This window comes from Suncus etruscus, chromosome 19 (genome assembly GCF_024139225.1).
Source record: "Suncus etruscus isolate mSunEtr1 chromosome 19, mSunEtr1.pri.cur, whole genome shotgun sequence".
NCBI lineage: Eukaryota > Metazoa > Chordata > Mammalia > Eulipotyphla > Soricidae > Suncus > Suncus etruscus.
Window position 1 is genome coordinate 1,043,081 of NC_064866.1, and position 16,147 is coordinate 1,059,227.

The 16,147-nt window shown below is 49.9% G+C and overlaps 2 protein-coding genes across 2 annotated transcripts; one reads left to right on the forward strand and one right to left on the reverse strand.

Moving 5' to 3' along the window:
* The first annotated feature begins 1,958 nt into the window (after positions 1 to 1,958).
* C19H1orf56 (chromosome 19 C1orf56 homolog) lies at positions 1,959 to 6,812 on the forward strand. The gene is made up of 2 exons (XM_049765994.1): positions 1,959 to 3,014; positions 6,792 to 6,812. The coding sequence occupies exons 1-2, from the start codon at positions 1,959 to 1,961 to the stop codon at positions 6,810 to 6,812; spliced, it is 1,077 nt and encodes a 358-aa protein (XP_049621951.1).
* Positions 6,813 to 11,918: 5,106 nt separating this feature from the next.
* Positions 11,919 to 15,544, reverse strand: CDC42SE1 (CDC42 small effector 1). Its single transcript, XM_049765967.1, has 3 exons — positions 15,247 to 15,544; positions 14,445 to 14,555; positions 11,919 to 12,004 (listed from the first exon to the last, which is right to left on the reverse strand). Exons 1-3 carry the CDS (start codon positions 15,298 to 15,300, stop codon positions 11,930 to 11,932), a joined length of 240 nt encoding a protein of 79 aa, XP_049621924.1. The 5' UTR covers positions 15,301 to 15,544; the 3' UTR covers positions 11,919 to 11,929.
* Positions 15,545 to 16,147: the final 603 nt, after the last annotated feature.

Here is a 16,147-nt window from a genome sequence, read left to right on the forward strand (position 1 = left end):
AAGATCTTGGCCATCCTCCCCCCAACTCAGGCCTCCCAGGAGCTGTTCTGAGGTCATCTTTTTAGCGTCAGAACAATTTCTGGTTCCACTCACTCTTCTCACACGAGGGCCTTCAGTCTGGGACTTCCTTTGCCAACTTTCTTTCAGAGGTGTGGGGAAATGCTTTGCAGTTGTGGGTATGATCTTGCTTTAGCTCTGGAGCCTTGGGGAGACATCTCTGAGTCTCTGAGTTTCATCCTCTTCTGCAAACAAAAGGGCTTAGAATCTGCCCATCTGTGGGGTGCTGGCATGTGGGAAAGTGAAGGGGGAACCAAGGGCATGACATACAAACTATCTGTAGGGAAGGGCAGGACTTAGCTCTCTAGCTGTGTGTGTGTGTGTGTGTGTGTGTGTGTGTGTGTGTGTGTGTGTGTGTGGTCAAGACAGGGGTGGTGGGGCCGGAGAGATAGCATGGAGGTAAGGCATTTGCCTTTCATGCAGAAGGTCATCGGTTTGAATCCCGGTGTCCCATATGGTCCCCCGTGCCTGCCAGGAGCAATTTCTGAGCATGGAGCCAGGAATAACCCCTGAGCACTGCCGGGTGTGACACAAAAACCAAAAAAAAAAAAAAAAAAAGACAGGGGTGGTGGTGAGGGTAGGGTGGCAGGTGGCAGGTGGGGCCCACACATGAAGTACTCGGGGTCTACTCCTGGCTCAGTAATTGAAAGTGACCTTGCTGGTACTGGGGATGAGGTGATGGGGATGAGGGAGAGCCAGCCATATGTGGTACCAGATAACCTGATACTAGATAACCTTGCATACAAGGCAAGAATCTTTTATTTTTGTTGGTTTTCTTGGGGGGGGGGACACACCCGGTGGTGCTCAGGGGTTACTCTTGGCTCTGCACTCAGAAATTGCCCCTGGCAGGCTCGGGGACCATATGGGATGCCAGGAATCGAACTGGGTCCCTCCTGGGTCAGCCAAGTGCCAGGCAAACACCCTACTGCTGTGCTATCTTCCCAGCCCAAGGCAAGAACCTTAACCTCTCTGGGATCTCTGCTCCCATCCCCTTTAGTTATGGGGATTTTGGTTTTGGGGCCCACACCCTGGGGTGCTCAGGGCTTATTCCTGATTCTGTGCTTCAGAATCACACCTGATGGGCTCCTCGGGAGCCATATGTGGTGCCAGGGATCGAACCCAGATGCCCTCTCTGCTATACTATCGCTTAGGTCCCATCACCCCAACTCTTTGCAAAAGCCATGGTCCCCTCATCCTGCATACCTTTTGCTTTTCCAAACCTATCTTTTGAGCTATCAATCTCTGGACAGGGGGAATAAACTGCCTCCCTCCAGGTCCTGCCTTGAGCCCCCTTTCCCTGCCATCCATGCCATGCCATCTCATGGCATCCCATCCCAGCCCCCAGGCCATCCCAATCACATCCCTCATGCCATCCCGTTCCATTTCCCATCCCCCATCCCCCATCTGATCTCATCCCATCTCAATCATTCCAACATCCATTCCATGTCATGCCATCCATTCCTTTCCATCCCATCCTATCCCATGGCATCCCATCCCCACACCTTCCCCCATCTCCCATGCCATCCCAACTCATTGTCATCCCAACCCATCTCATGCCATCTCAACCATCTCATGCCACCCCATCCCATTTCCTATTCCCTATCGCATCCCCCATCCCATCCCTCACCCCCAACCCACCCCCCATCTCCCATCCCACCCCCATCCCATCCCAGCCATCATCCTATCCTATGCTATGCCATGCCATGCCATCTCATCCCCCCATCTTATGCCCCAACCCCTCCCCATCCCTTCCCCCACCCCACCCCCAAGTTCTCCCTTCTGGGCCAGAGGTTCTGCTGGCTGGGTGGGCGGTCCTGCAGGGCTGGCGCGTGCAGACTGCCCGCGTGCACTTGTAACGACCCCCCGCAGAGCCGGTTGCCAGGCCTGGCCTAGGCACCCCCATGGTCCCCGCCGCCCCAACCTGGGCCTTGTTCTGGGCCCTGCTGCTGCTGGATCTGGGCGCTGGGGCGGTGGGGACCGAGGAGCACGCGGCTGTGTCCACCCCAAGGCCCAGTTCCCGCAGCCCAGCCCGCACCTACAGCTCCCAGCTGAGCCGCAGCACCAGCCCGGCCCGGAGGGACACGACGGTGGAGGAGGGCGAGGAGGACGACCTCATGGTGGTGGCAGACCAGAGGGTGGGCCCAGCCACAGCCGAGCTCCTGGCCTCCACGGCGACAGGCCTGATCCGCACCATCCCAGACGAGGACGAGGACGACACCCTGGAGGAGGGCAGCGTGGTGGTCAACACCAGGAAGACCACAGAGGCCGAGGAGGACATGTCCAGCACCGCAGGGCCCAGCCCCGCCTTCCCCTCCAATGTCCAGGAGCCTGAGATCAGGATGACCACGACAGACAAGACCCAGGACAGCCCTGGCACGTCCAGCATCTCCACGGCCTCCTCCTCCTCGGTGGACGAGCCCTACTCGGAGAACACGGAGGGCACCGAGAGCACACTGACCACCCTGAACAGATGGACCACCTACGGGTCCACCCCAGAGCGCTGGAGGTCACCCCCACCCATCCACATGCCGCCCCCCGAGGACCTCAGGCTGGTGCTGCTGCCCTGGGGCCCTTGGCACTGCCACTGCAAGGCTGGCACCATGACCCGCTCCCGGGCTGGCAAGCTGCAAGGCCTGTCCGGCCGCCTCCGGGTGGGGGCCCTGAACCAGCTTCGCACAGAGCACAAGCCTTGCACCTACCGCCAGTGTTCCTGCGACAGGCAGCGGGAGGAATGTCCCCTGGACGACAGTGACTATCCCCCTGCCAGCTCCACCAGCAAGCCCAGACCCACCAGCAAGCCCACCAGCAAGCCCACCACCAAGCCCACCCCTCGGCCCAGAACCCCACCCCTCTTCAGGCCCAGAAAGGGTTCGGCTCTGGTGTTCTGGAAGCGGGTCAGGATTGGGCTGGAGGACATCTGGAATAGCCTGTCTTCGGTGTTCACGCAGATGCAGCCAGTAAGTGTCTCCACTCTGGATCTTTCTAGGGAAGCAAAGCCTGTGGCCTCACTTGCAGCTCTGATGTGTTTGGTACTGAGACGTGCCGTCCATTCATGAGCTCGTTGATCCCACCTATTATTACTTCCAGAGCAACTGCTGGTTGGTTATTGGACAAACTATAGGTTAATAGATATATAAGAATCTTATTTTTGGTTTGGGGTCACACCCAGTGGTGCTCAGGGGTTACTCCTGGCTCTGAACTCAGAAATTACTCCTTAAAAAAAAAATAAGAAAGAAATTACTCCTGGCAGGTTTGGGGGACTATATGAGATGATAGGGTAGGGTTTGAACCTGGTCAGCCATGTGCAAGGCAAATGTCTTGTGCTATCACTCTAAGAAATTCCCTATAAGAAATTATTTTGGGGGGGCCAGAGAGATAGCATGGAGGTGGGGTGTTTGCCTTGCATGCAGAAGGATGGTGGTTCGAATCCAGCATCCCATATGGTCCCCAGAGCCTGCCAGGAGCGATTTCTGAGTGCAGAGCCAGGAGGAACCCCTGAGCACAGCCGGGTGTGTGACCCAAAAAAATTTGGGGGGGGGGCTGGAGCAGCAGCGCAAGCAGTAGGGAATTTGCCTTGCATGCACTAACCTAGGATGGATCGCCGGTTTGATTCCCCCAGCGTCCCATAGGGTCCCCCAAGCCAGGAGCAATTTCTGAGCACATAGCCAGGAGGAACCCCTGAGCGTCACCGGGTATGGCCAAAAAAAAGAAAAAGAGAAAAGAGAAATTATTTTTGGGTGCTGTAGAGATAGCAATAGGTACTACCACATGTGACCCAACTTACGCTACGAACTTCATTTTTGGGGGGCACCACACCTGGCAGTGCTTGGGAGGATCATGAGATTCTGGGGATTAAACTTGGGTCAGCTACATGTAAGGCAAACACCCTGTCTGCCTGTTGTACTCTGGCCCTCTCCAAATTCTTTTTTCTTTTTTTTTGGGTAACACCCTGCCGCACTCAGGGGTTCCTCCTGGCTCTATGTAGGCTCAGAAATCACTCCTGGCAGACTCAGGGGACTATATGGGATGCTGAGATTTGAACCACCGTCCTTCTGCATGCAAGGCAAACATCCTACTTCCACGCTATTTTCTCCGGCCCCATTCTCCCAATTTTTTTTTTTGTCGAGTTTTATCATAGATAAAGCTCTCCACAAATTAGCTGTGTTTTGAAGCACTATGCTTCCTCTCCCAAATTCTTTTTTTTTTTTTTTATTTTTTTTTATTTTTAATTATGAGAACAAGGATGCAAAGAAAGAGGACAAGGTAAAGTTATAGTGGAAGGACAATACATAACATAATTCTCAGAAGTCCCCTTGCTGATATCCCAACTTTGAAATTTCATCCAAAGAACATTAAGATTGTAACACACTATAATATTTCTTAACAGCACACAAGGCAATCTAAAGCCATAAAACTTACATAACTCCTTAAACATTACAGGCATAGCATTTTTTTTACATTTCCATATTCATGTATATTAGCTTAAGTTAACCTCAAATCTTAACTGGGTTCTTTTTAAGGATTAGAGTCAAAGGAGCACAGCAAAAATGGTGTTAGAGTGGCAATTGTTGTTTGCATAGGCCCACCAAAATATGAGGGACATGGAAAGAAATAACCTTGGCCTAAATACAAAAAGACCCGACCCCTGAAGGTTCCTGGCACAAGACCAACTCTAGGCTCCAGGCAAGCTAGATCGTCCAATCCAAGACATTGTCTGTAGTGCCAACACACTTATATTTTTCACACAGTCTCTGTTGTTGGTATCAAGCTTCTGTATTTAAGATCCTGGAATCTGTATATCCAACATTGAAGTCAGGATGTGGAGCGTCCTCTGGTTTCACCTTACAATCAAAGGGCAATGCAGGGAGCCCTGTCCTGTAAGCAAATCGTTGTTGTTGTTAAGTCTTCTCAGTGTTAATGGAAGTCTCTTTTGAGCAGGACAATGTCTGAGCCGTGTAGAGTCTTCCTTGGTAGAGGATTGCTTCCAGGTGATGCTATAGACCAGCCTGGATGTTTTGTGGATGGCTTCCCTGGTTCAGGGAAATGCCCTTTCTTCTGAGGTCTGTGCCAGGTTGTTATGTCAATGTTCAGGGTGTAAGGTCCCTTTGCACTATAAGATTTGTCTGTACCAATCTCTATTAGATAGGATCTTATTTATATGTATAGTATTTTCCCATTTTAATGTGCCTATGCAAAAAAGGAGCAATGCCACGTGGTGTTCTTGGCCCATAAGGGGGTGATAAGAACAATTATGGTTCAATCATAAGCATTAATCTGGGGGACTCTTTCTCTAAGATTCCTTGTTAAACAGCTCAAAAAGAGAAGATGAAAAGCGGTTAGAATCGTCACTATATAAGACAACATTTAGTAAGAATTATAGCTGTCGGGGCCGGAGAGATAGCATGGAGGTAAGGCGTTTGCCTTTCATGCAGAAGGTCATCGGTTCGAATCCCGGCGTCCCATATGGTCTCCCGTGCCTGCCAGGAGCAATTTCTGAGCATGAAGCCAGGAGTAACCCCTGAGCACTGCCGGATGTGACCCAAAAAAAAAAAAAAAAAAAAAAAAAAAACACACACACACACACAAAAAAAAAAAAAGAATTATAGCTGTCAGAGAAAAAAAATATTCTAAAGAAATACGTGTCCATTTTATGTATCTTGAAACAATTTGGGGTTGTTACACACAATACACGGGATGCATAGGGTGGGATTTCTCCCCCCCTCCCCCCAGGGCCCGATTAACCAGGCGTGGCCCTGAAGACCCACCAGGTTTCTCTCCCAAATTCTTAATGTGCCAATGAATGGATTGGCAACAGCTTTCGGCTGTTAATATTTATGAGTTTAGGGGCCGGAGAGATAGCATGGAGGTAAGGCGTTTGCCTTTCATGCTGGAGGTCATCGGTTCGAATCCCGGCACCCCATATGGTCCCCCAGGAGCAATTTCTGAGCCTGGAGCCAGGAATAACCCCTGAGCGCTGCTGGGTGTGACCCAAAAACCACACAAAAAAAATATTTATGAGTTTAACAGTCACAGCGTGTAAGTACTTAAGTGTATGCAGTTTACTGGATCAGTCCTACCAACCACCTGCATTACAGGTGAAGAAAATGAGGTTTACAAAGCCAGTATGTGAGTCACAGGAGGACTTACTCAGGTTGACTTGACAATAGCACTCATGCTCTTTTGTTTTGGGGCTACACCTGTCGGTGTTCAGGGATCAATCCTGGCTGGGCTCAGAGGACCAAAAATGGTGCCAGGGACCCAGGACCTGGGTTCTTTGCATGCAAGGCAAACACCCTACCTTCTCTTCCTAACAAGATACCTGTATTCCTGACCCAGCACTCACGTTCAACTACCCTAGAACCACCTAGAACCACCCCTCTGAGTTTAGGGCCCACAACCCAAGAATTCTCAAAGCAAGACCATCCTCCTCTTTACCCAAAGTGCTACTACCAGAAGTTCTGATGGACCTCCTGAAGTATTGATAGGATAACAGGACCCTTTTTTTGGGGGGTGTTAATAAAATGTGAACTTGGCCATTCTGCTCATTTGTCTTTGTCTTTTTGCTTGGCCCAATAACCATCATTTGACATCAAAATAAAACACGAGTAGGGTCGTGCTGAAGACTTGAGAGACTGTGGATGGGAAGAGGGAGAGAAAGCAAGGAAGGGCAAAGAATATCAATGTGGTTATCAATATTTATTTCCACTTCTCTTATTTTTGTTTTCCTTACCCAGATAGACAGAAACCGGAGGTAATAACCAGTTCACCGCAAGAGGAGGTGCCAGCATCTCAGCCTCTCTCCTTTTAATCTCTGCACCCATTGGATATATTTTTTGTACAGAAAAACAAAACGAGAAAATGCATTGTTTGGTCTGTGTCTTTTTATAATTAACTGAAGAGAGACGGTAAACTCTCTGAAGTCGTAAAACTGTAGGGCAAGCATCTATATTGGTCCCTCTCCCCATTCCCCAGGGAAAAATATTGATGTTGGGATTGGAGTGATGGCGCAGTGGTAGGGTGATTGCCTGCACGTGGCTGACCCAGGACAGACCTGGGTTCGATCCCCATCATCCCATATGGTCCCCCAAGCCAGGAGCCATTTCTGAGTGCATAGCTAGGAGTAATCCCTGAGCAACACAGGGCTTGGCCCAAAAACCAAATAAAAAAAAATAATGTTACGATCTTCACTTTTATTTTTATTACTAAACAATATTTTTTGAGGGGAGGTACACTGACTGTACTGAAGCCTTATTCATGGCTCTGCACTAAGGGTAACTACTTGGAAGGGTTTGGGGGACTTACATGGGATACTGGGGGCTATCCTTGGTGGTACTGTCATGTCACTCCTGGCCCAATAAGTAACTTTCTTTTTTGGGTGCAGAGTTAGGGCCACTGGCCAAGGCTCACTCAGGGTTGCCTCGTGGTGTTGAGTGCGTTGCTAGGAATAAAACTGGGAATGGCCACATTCCAGGCACATTCCTTATTCATTGTACATCTCTTGACTCCAACAATAATGTTTTTTGTCACATGTACCAATGACGTACTCCTAGCTCAGTACTCAGGAATCACACCTGATGGGCCTAGGGATGGTACAGGATGCCTGGGAGGGACCCAGGTCAGCCATGTACAAGGCGAGCACTTATCTTCTCTCTCTCCAGCCCCGCCACAATGACTTTTTCTCCCCAACAAGATCTTAGCTAAATGCCAAGAAAAACAACTCAGAAAGCAAGGATCCACAAGCTGATGTTAATCTCCTGGTCTCCACCATGCTGAGACCTTTCTCAGGAAGGCCAAGTGTTGGTGATAAAATCCACCAGCCAGGAAGTAAAGCGATAGTACAGCTGGTAGGGTGTTTGCCTTGCACACAGCCAAGGATTCGACTCCCAGCATCCTACCTGTTCCCTTGAGCCTGCCAGGAGTGATTCCTGAGCTAAGAGCCAGGAATAACCCTTGAGCACCACCGGATGTAGCTCCCCAAAATAAACAAAAGAAACCCCATCAGTCAGTTTCTCAGAATTCCCTTCTTCAACCCCAATCAGCCAACACACACCTAAATGATGACTGACAAGTTTGCGAACAATTTTTATTTGCAAAAATGTACTGAAAAGTCCAACAAGTTTTTAATATAAATTATACTTCAGAGCCATTCCCATCGCTCTGTTTAGTAATGGCAGCATAGACATGAGACGCCCAGAGCTGGAGGTGAGAGCACCAGAGATTGAGTCCCGAGAAGAGATGTGAGGCAGAAGACCAGGGGGAGTTGAAGTCCCAAGAGTTTCCCCACCTGCCTCATCTCATTCTCTAACCTGCAACCTCAGGCTTTTCCCCTCTCTTTGGAATTCTGGGGGGCACCAACGCTGGGGCTTACGGGCAAGATGAGAGGTCTATCTTCTATGCCAGAACCCCCTGAGCTGCTTTCAGGGCGGCCAGTTTGACCAGATCTGAGAGTACATGGGAATGTCTCTGACCCTCTTATATCAACCTTGGGAAGGAAAAAAAATCACAGTAAATGCACTGAAATGGGAAATAATTAAAAAAAAATGTAGATGTGGTAAAGCGAATGGACAGCAGGAGTCAAAGCATGAGTCCCGTTTCCTGCCTTTCTGAGTGTGGTCCCATCCGACTAGGTTTCTCTACGATGGAGCCAGGGATCATCATGGAACTCTTTCATCTGTTCTGCCAGGCAGGGACCAGAACAAAGGACACCTGAGAACACTGAAAATGCTGAACGACCTGGTGCCTCCACTCCCGCCAGACTCTAGCGCCAGGCGGGCCACCGTGGTAGTCACTGGTCTTCAGACAAAACTCCCTGAGTCTCACCTCTGTGTGGTTCCAAACGAGGGTGCAGAACAGATCTTGAGGTGGGTGTATGGGGGCAGAGAGGATCTCCTGAACTCCATTGCTTTTCTCTGCTCTCCTCCTCCTCTCCACCCCCAACCCCATCCAGCCTCCACTCCCCCTGAGCTCCTTCCTTCTGCTAAGAGCAAGGCCAGAACCGCTGAGTGCATCACCATAACAGAAATGAGAGATAAGGACCCAGGCGAGACCAGGAGATTATGTCAGGCCAACTGAACCTCATTCTCAGAGGCCCAGTTTATCTAAAACTGAGGCTCAAGAGTAAGATGAATAAGGAGATGGGAAGAAGGTGGGGGTGAAAACCACTTCAAAGAGGGGCTGGAGAGGGCCGAAGCGATAGCATAGCGGGTAGGGTGTTTGCCTGGCTTGAGGCCCACCCAGGTTTGATCCCCAGCTTCCCAGATGATTTCCACCCCCAGCCTGCCAGGAGTAATTTCTGAGCGCAGAGCCAGGAGTAACCCTGAGAACTGCTGAATGTGGCCCCACGGTGGTGGCTGGAGAGATAGTACAGCAGGGATTAAGGCACTTGCCTTGCATAGGATGCACCTAGATTCCATCTTTGGCACCCCAGATAGAGGCTGCCAGGAGTGATTCCTGGGTACAGTTAGGGTTCAGCCCTGAGCATCACTGGGTGTGGCCCCAAAACTTAAAAAATAAAAAACTCTTGGCCCTTGCGAGCAATGATTCAAGTGGGGAGAGGGATTATTCTGTTCCCTCACAAACATTTGGAAATGTCTGGGGCATTTTGGGTTGGCATTACTATGACAGGCCAGAAATACTTCTACTAAAATGAATAGGATAATCCCCACTCAAAGAATGATTCAGTCAGAAGGTCAGGGGAGCTTGGACTAAAAAATCGCGCACTAAGTCAGAATTTTTCAACTTTTCCTGGCCACGGCCAGGAATCTCCTTGATAATCTCCTTTCTGTGGCCTTTCTGTCAGCTGATTCCCTTCGAAGTTTCATCTGTGGCCTCTTGGAAAATCCCCAGGCCCAATAGGAGTTATGTTGAGAAATACCAATTGAGGGTTTCTCTGGTCTCTGCTGAGAATATTAGGATCCCTAAACTCAAGCTGACAGCTTCGGCCTCTTTTCCTACTATCCTTCCCGTTTGCCAGGGATTTGGGCCTAAAGCCCTGCTCTGGCTCTTTTCTTTTCTGGGCTTCTCTCCTGCTCCTCCTCCCTTCACTGACAGAAGCCTGGCGGTCCTTAAGAAGTTAACTGAACATGGAATGTTGTTAGGATTGGATCTACCTATTTTTTATTTTACTTTATTTTATTTTATTTTATTTTATTGGTTTTTGGGTCACACCCGACGGCATTCAGGCTCTGTTCTCAGAAGTCACTCCTGGCATTCTCGAGGGACCATATGGGATCCCAAGATGCGAACCAGGGTCCATCCTGTATTGGCCGCGTGGAAGGCAAACGCCTTACCGCTGTGCTATCACTCCAGCCCCGTGGATCTACCTCTTAAACCTCACTTTGTGTGAAAAAACTATTCATCCCAGGGGTGCAGTGATGGGAGGGAGAGGTAGGAATAGGTCAGGGGTAATGAACAGAATTCAAATTAAATGTTTAATTACAAAAAAAAAAATAAAGGAAAGCTTTTGAAAGCTGGTAATGCCATAGAAACACTGAGTAAGCGGCCTGACTGGAGAAAGGCCTGGGGTGAGAAACATGGAAGAGCAAGATTTGAGGTGGACAAAAAAAGAGATGGGGCGGTGGGTATGCTCCCCAGTCTGCCTGAGTTTTTCCAGGAGGGAGAAGAAGGGGGAATTGCCACAAAGTCAATCTCACCCACCTACCCCGTGGAAGGAGATCCAGGAAAAGAGTCCAAAGCAGATGGCACCCCGACCGCCATTCAGGAGAAGGGGACTTGTTCGGGGTTCCCCTCAAATTCCTATATCAGATCCCAGGGGTCCAGAGCTTTCGCGAACTCCTCCGGCCAGCAGTCACACGGTCAGTCCTGCTGACTTGAACCCATCGCCAGGAAGGGCTCCGGCCAGACGGAGGGAAGGGAGTCCAGCCCCCCAAGACTTTTGAGACAGTATCAGGCAGTGTAAAAAGTAGGGTTGTGGGGTCACGGTCCTAAGAGCAATCAATCCGGTGGGAGAAGCATCTTCTGGGCTAGACAGGATGGAGGCTGGAGACTGGAGAACCTAATTTGGGGGGGGGAAATGGAAAATTGGAGCCTCAAAGAAACCCAGGCTTTGTTTTGTTTTGTTTTCATTTTTGGGTCATACCTGGCGGCACTCAGGGTTTACTCCTGGCTCTGCACTCAGGAATAGCTCCTGGCAGGCCCAGGGAACCATATGGGATGTCGGGAGTCGAACCACTGTCTGTTCTGGATCGGCTGCGTGCAAGGCAAAAGTCCTACCGCTGTGCTATCTCTCCGGCCCCCAGGCTTTGATTATTTTCTGATTTTTTTCTTTTTTCTTTTTGGTTTTTGGGCCACACCCGGCAGTGCTCAGGGGTTTCTCCTGGCTGTCTGCTCAGAAATAGCTCCTGGCAGGCACGGGGGACCATATGGGACGCCGGGATTCGAACCAACCACCTTAGGTCCTGGATCGGCTGCTTGCAAGGCAAACGCTGCTGTGCTCTCTCTCCGGCCCCAGGCTTTGATTTTTTTTCGTTTTTTGCCATACCCAGCCTTACTCAGGGATCACTCCTGGCTGGAACCATATGGGATGCCAGAGATCAAACCCTGGATCAGCCTTCCTTACGATAACTATGGCTCCACCCCTAAAAATCAAGGTTTTGGGAGAAGACACCTCTTCAATGCAGACCATTCCCAGTAGGGGTTTTGAGGATTCCTATTCCTTTTTCTCCACTAACCCTTGACTCCTATAGGTTAATTCTCTTCTCTCTTTTCTTTTTATTTTCCCCCTCTCTTTTCCTTCATGCACAGGACCCAGTTTTTTTTTTTTTTTTTTTTAGGACCCAGTTTCTGAGGAAGGGCTTAAGGGGTTCCAGGGGCTGGCAGGGTTTCTGCAGACACTCACCATTCCTGGGGGGAGCTATAAGCCCCGAGAATTGCTCCATGGCCTCTCTCGGTTCCCCTTGGATCTCATCTGCTCCTGAACAGCTCCTGTCTGAAAGAGCAAATGGTGAGCTTGTCTCAAAGAAGTTGACCCCCCAACCCTCTGTCTGGGGAGTTCAACCCGCAAGGGACAAACCTCCCTCCTTCACCGTGTCCCTTCTCATAGACCATTGTGAAGAAGAAAGAGACTTAACGGGTCTAGGATGAATCTTGCAAAAAATTCTCAGATTAACTGAGTTTCTTTGTTTTTTTTATTTTTTGATTTTGGGGGCCACACCCAGCAGCACTCAGGAGTTACTCCTGGCTCTATGCTCAGAAACCGCTCCTGGCAGGTTGAGGGGACCATATGGGATGTCGAGGATCGAACTCGGGTCTGTCCTGGGTCGGCTGGTACAAGGCAAAGGCCCTACTGCTGTGCTATCTCTCTCTCCGGCCCCTGAACTGAATTTCTGACACTAGTGAAGCAACTCCTGAACTTCCTCTAAGCCCATGTTTCAAACAGAGTAGAAATCATGTCAGAGGTGCCCCGCCTTTCTCCTGCCCTGACATGCCCAGACCACAGTGTGACTCGTCAAAGCGTTGATAGTGTTTTTTCCTAGGGAGTAGGCCCAGGAACGGAGGGGCTTGGGAGCTGGGAGAGAATATCGGGGCTTCCCCTGTGCAAGACATGTTGATGACTAGCGTGCCCCAGCCCTAACTGAGAAATGCCAGATCTCACACGCTGACCAGGACTAGAATTTTACGTTCTGGGCTGAGCTCAGCAGTAGAACATATGATCTCATATGTGTGAAGAGCTAGATTCCATCCCTGGCACTAGTAGGCAGGAGGGGAGGGAAGAAAAAAAAAATATATATATATATATAAAATCCTAGATTATGAGATTATGGCTTGCTCTTCAAGCCCCATGCCCTATGTTCTCCCTTGAACAGAAATCAATCTTGCTTGTCTCCATGTTTCTATGCTTGCTTATTTCCAACACTCTGGAGAAGCCCACATTCTCTTTTGTATGTCTGAAGTTTGGAGTCACACCTGGATTCATGGGACCCGATGGGATGTTGGATATCCAGGTCTGCTGCATGCAAGGAAGATACCTCACCCACTGTATCTGGCCCTAAACCCATATCCTCTTTTGAAAACTGATTTCCCCACTCTCTCTCTCCTCTCACTTCTTTCTTTTCTTTTTCTTCTCTTTCTTTCCTTCCTTCCTTACTTCTTTCCTTCCTTCCTTCCTTCCTTCTTTCCTTCCTTCCTTCCTTCCTTCCTTCCTTCCTTCCTTCCTTCCTTCTTTCCTTCCTTCCTTCCTCCTTTCTTTCTTTCTCTCTTTCTCTCTTTCTTCTCTTCCTCTCTCTTCTCTCTCTCTCTCTCTCTCTCTCTCTCTCTCTCTCTCTCTCTCTCTCTCTCTCTCTCTCTCTCTCTCCTCTCTCTCTCTCTTTCTTTTTTTGTGGCTTTAGGTCACACCCGGCAGTGCTCAGGGGATACTCCTGGCTCCATGCTCAGAAATTGCTCCTGGCAGGCACGGGGGACCATATGGGACGCCGAGATTCAAACCGATGACCTTCTGCATGAAAGGCAAATGCCTTACCTCCATGCTATCTCTCCAGCCCCATCCTCTCACATCTTTCTAAGCACGTTTTTATTTTTAAAAAATTTGGGGATGAAAAAAAAATTGGGGGTGGGGCCAGAGAGATAGCAGAGCGGTAAGGCATTTGCCTTGCATGCGGCCAACCCGGACAGGCCCAGTTTGATTCCTGGCATCCCATATGGTCCCCCAAGCTTGCCAGGAGCGATTTCTGAGTGCAGAACCAGGAGGAACCCCTGAGCGCCGCTGGGTGTATCCCAAAACCCAATAAATTAATCAATCAATAAATGAATAAACTGCTTTAAAAAAATTGGGGCCGGCGAGGTGGCGCTAGAGGTAAGGTGTCTGCCTTGCAAGCGCTAGCCAAGGAAAGATTGCCACCGTGGTTTGATCCCCCGGCGTCTCATATGGTCCCCCCAAGCCAGGGGCAATTTCTGAGCGCTTAGCCAGGAGTAACCCCTGAGCATCAACAGGTGTGGCCCAAAAACCAAACAAACAAAAATAAAATAAATTGAAGATAATAATAAAACAAAAATTTTTGTTTGGGGAACTGTGGTTCTGGAGGTACCCAGAGAAAACCAGCAATGATAGTTTTCAGTCTAGGATCAGGCTTTATGTCACAGTCCTAGAATCCCAAATTCTTTCTTCTTTTTTTTGGGGGGTGGGGGCCATACCCAGGAATATTCAGAGCTTTCTCCAAGCTCTGCATTAAGGGATCCCTCCTGGCTGGTTCATGGTTCATGGACCAAACCTGGGTCAGCCACAGGCAAGGCAAACATCCATTCTATCCACTAGACTATCTCTGTGGTCCGATCCTAGACTCTTGCTCCCCAAAATATATGTTGGTATGCCCTCTGCTTGCGTTTCCCCAAAGAGGAGCCATGCTCAGAGATAGCCCCCTGTCCCCAGTTACCATGGCAAGGCCGTCTCCAGCCCCCATCTCCCCAGAGCCAATGTGCGTCAGGTGCACAAAATTCATTGGTTCTCCGATCATGGTCCGGTCGATCCGTCTCCTCTTCTTCTTCTGCACGGACAAAAGAGAATGTTAGGTTTAATCCCCTTCTGCCAGGCCCAGAGGAAAGGAAAAGGCCATTAAAGGCAGCACTGATGGCCCCAAGGGGAAGCAAGACATTCTGAGTGGGAAATCACAAGGCTGGGGGAAAGGCTGAACAACCCACAGAAGGCCAGCCAGAGAGGAAGAGCAGTGACATAGAGAGGGGAGAGAGGACAAAGGCCACTCAGGGCCTCCTGTGCCATGAGGAAATAATGGGAAGTGGATGGGCATCAAGCTCCGCCCACCACTCCTCCCAACTCAGAAAGGCCAAGACTAGGCAGGGATAGCCAGGACCGATTGCTCCTTCCATCACCCCACTCAGGAACACCGCACCCCATTCCTTTCCCAAGAGAAGGGGCTCGAGAAGAGCCTTTTGACAGGACAGGCACAAAAGGTGTGTCTCATTTTTTTTTATTTATTTATTTTGGGTCACACTTGGTGATGCTCAGGGTTTACTCCTGGCTCTGCACTCAGAAATCGCTCCTGGCAGGCTTGGGGGACCATATGGGATGCTGGGATTTGAACCGCTGTCAGTCCTAGATTGGCTGCATGTAAGGCAAATGCCCTATGGCTATACTATCTCTCTGGCCCCAGAAGGTGTGTCCCCTCGTCACAGTATCCGGTAACTGATTTCTGGGTGCCGTAGGGAGCAAGGACTCACCGGCTGGGGTTTCTCCACCACACAGCATCCTAGTTTGTGCCAGAATTCACTCATGTTCCCTGATGGTTCCAGTTTCACTCTGGCGCTGGAGGGCCCCCGGGGGCTCTAGCTCTGGTTCTTCCGATGCCCCCTCCTTGGTTGCTCTGGGGGTACTCACACCCAGGTTCTCTTGGTTGATCGGATGGTGAGAAAGTGGAATTCGGGTCTGAGCAATCCAGAGCTGTACCTCAAACCCAGACACAGGAAGGGCCAGAAGGAGGCAGGCCTCGGGGTGTGTGGGTGACCCACCTCAGGCCTGGAGATCTGCATGAACACGTGGGAAAGAGATAGAAAAGTTAGCGAACCCCCTCATGTGTCTCACCTCCACACTCTCCCCTATGGACCAAGTCCTTCACCAACCCCATCCCCATCTCATCTCCCCAAACGTGAAAATTTCATAGTCAGATTTGCTGTTTTGGGGTTCTTTTTTGGGTTTTGGGTCACACCTAGCAGCGCTCGGGGTTACTACAGGCTCTGTGCTCAGAAATTGCTCCTGGCAGGCTCAGTGGACCATATGGGATGCCAGGATTCAAACTGGAGTCTGTTGGCTGCATGCAAGACAAATGCCCTACCACTGTGCTATTGCTTCGGGCACTCTCATTTTGAAATTTTATTTATTTTTTTATTTTTTGGTTTTTGGGCCACACCCAGCGGTGCTCAGGGGTTACTCCTAGCTATCTGCTCAGAAATAGCTCCTGGCAGGCATGGGGGACCATACGGGATGCCGGGATTCGAACCAACCACCTTAGGTCCTGGATCGGCTGCTTGCAAGGCAAACGCCGCTGTGCTATCTCTCCGGGCCCTGAAATTTTATTTTTTAAACAATTTATTTCTTTATTTATTAATGGATTAGTTTTGGGGC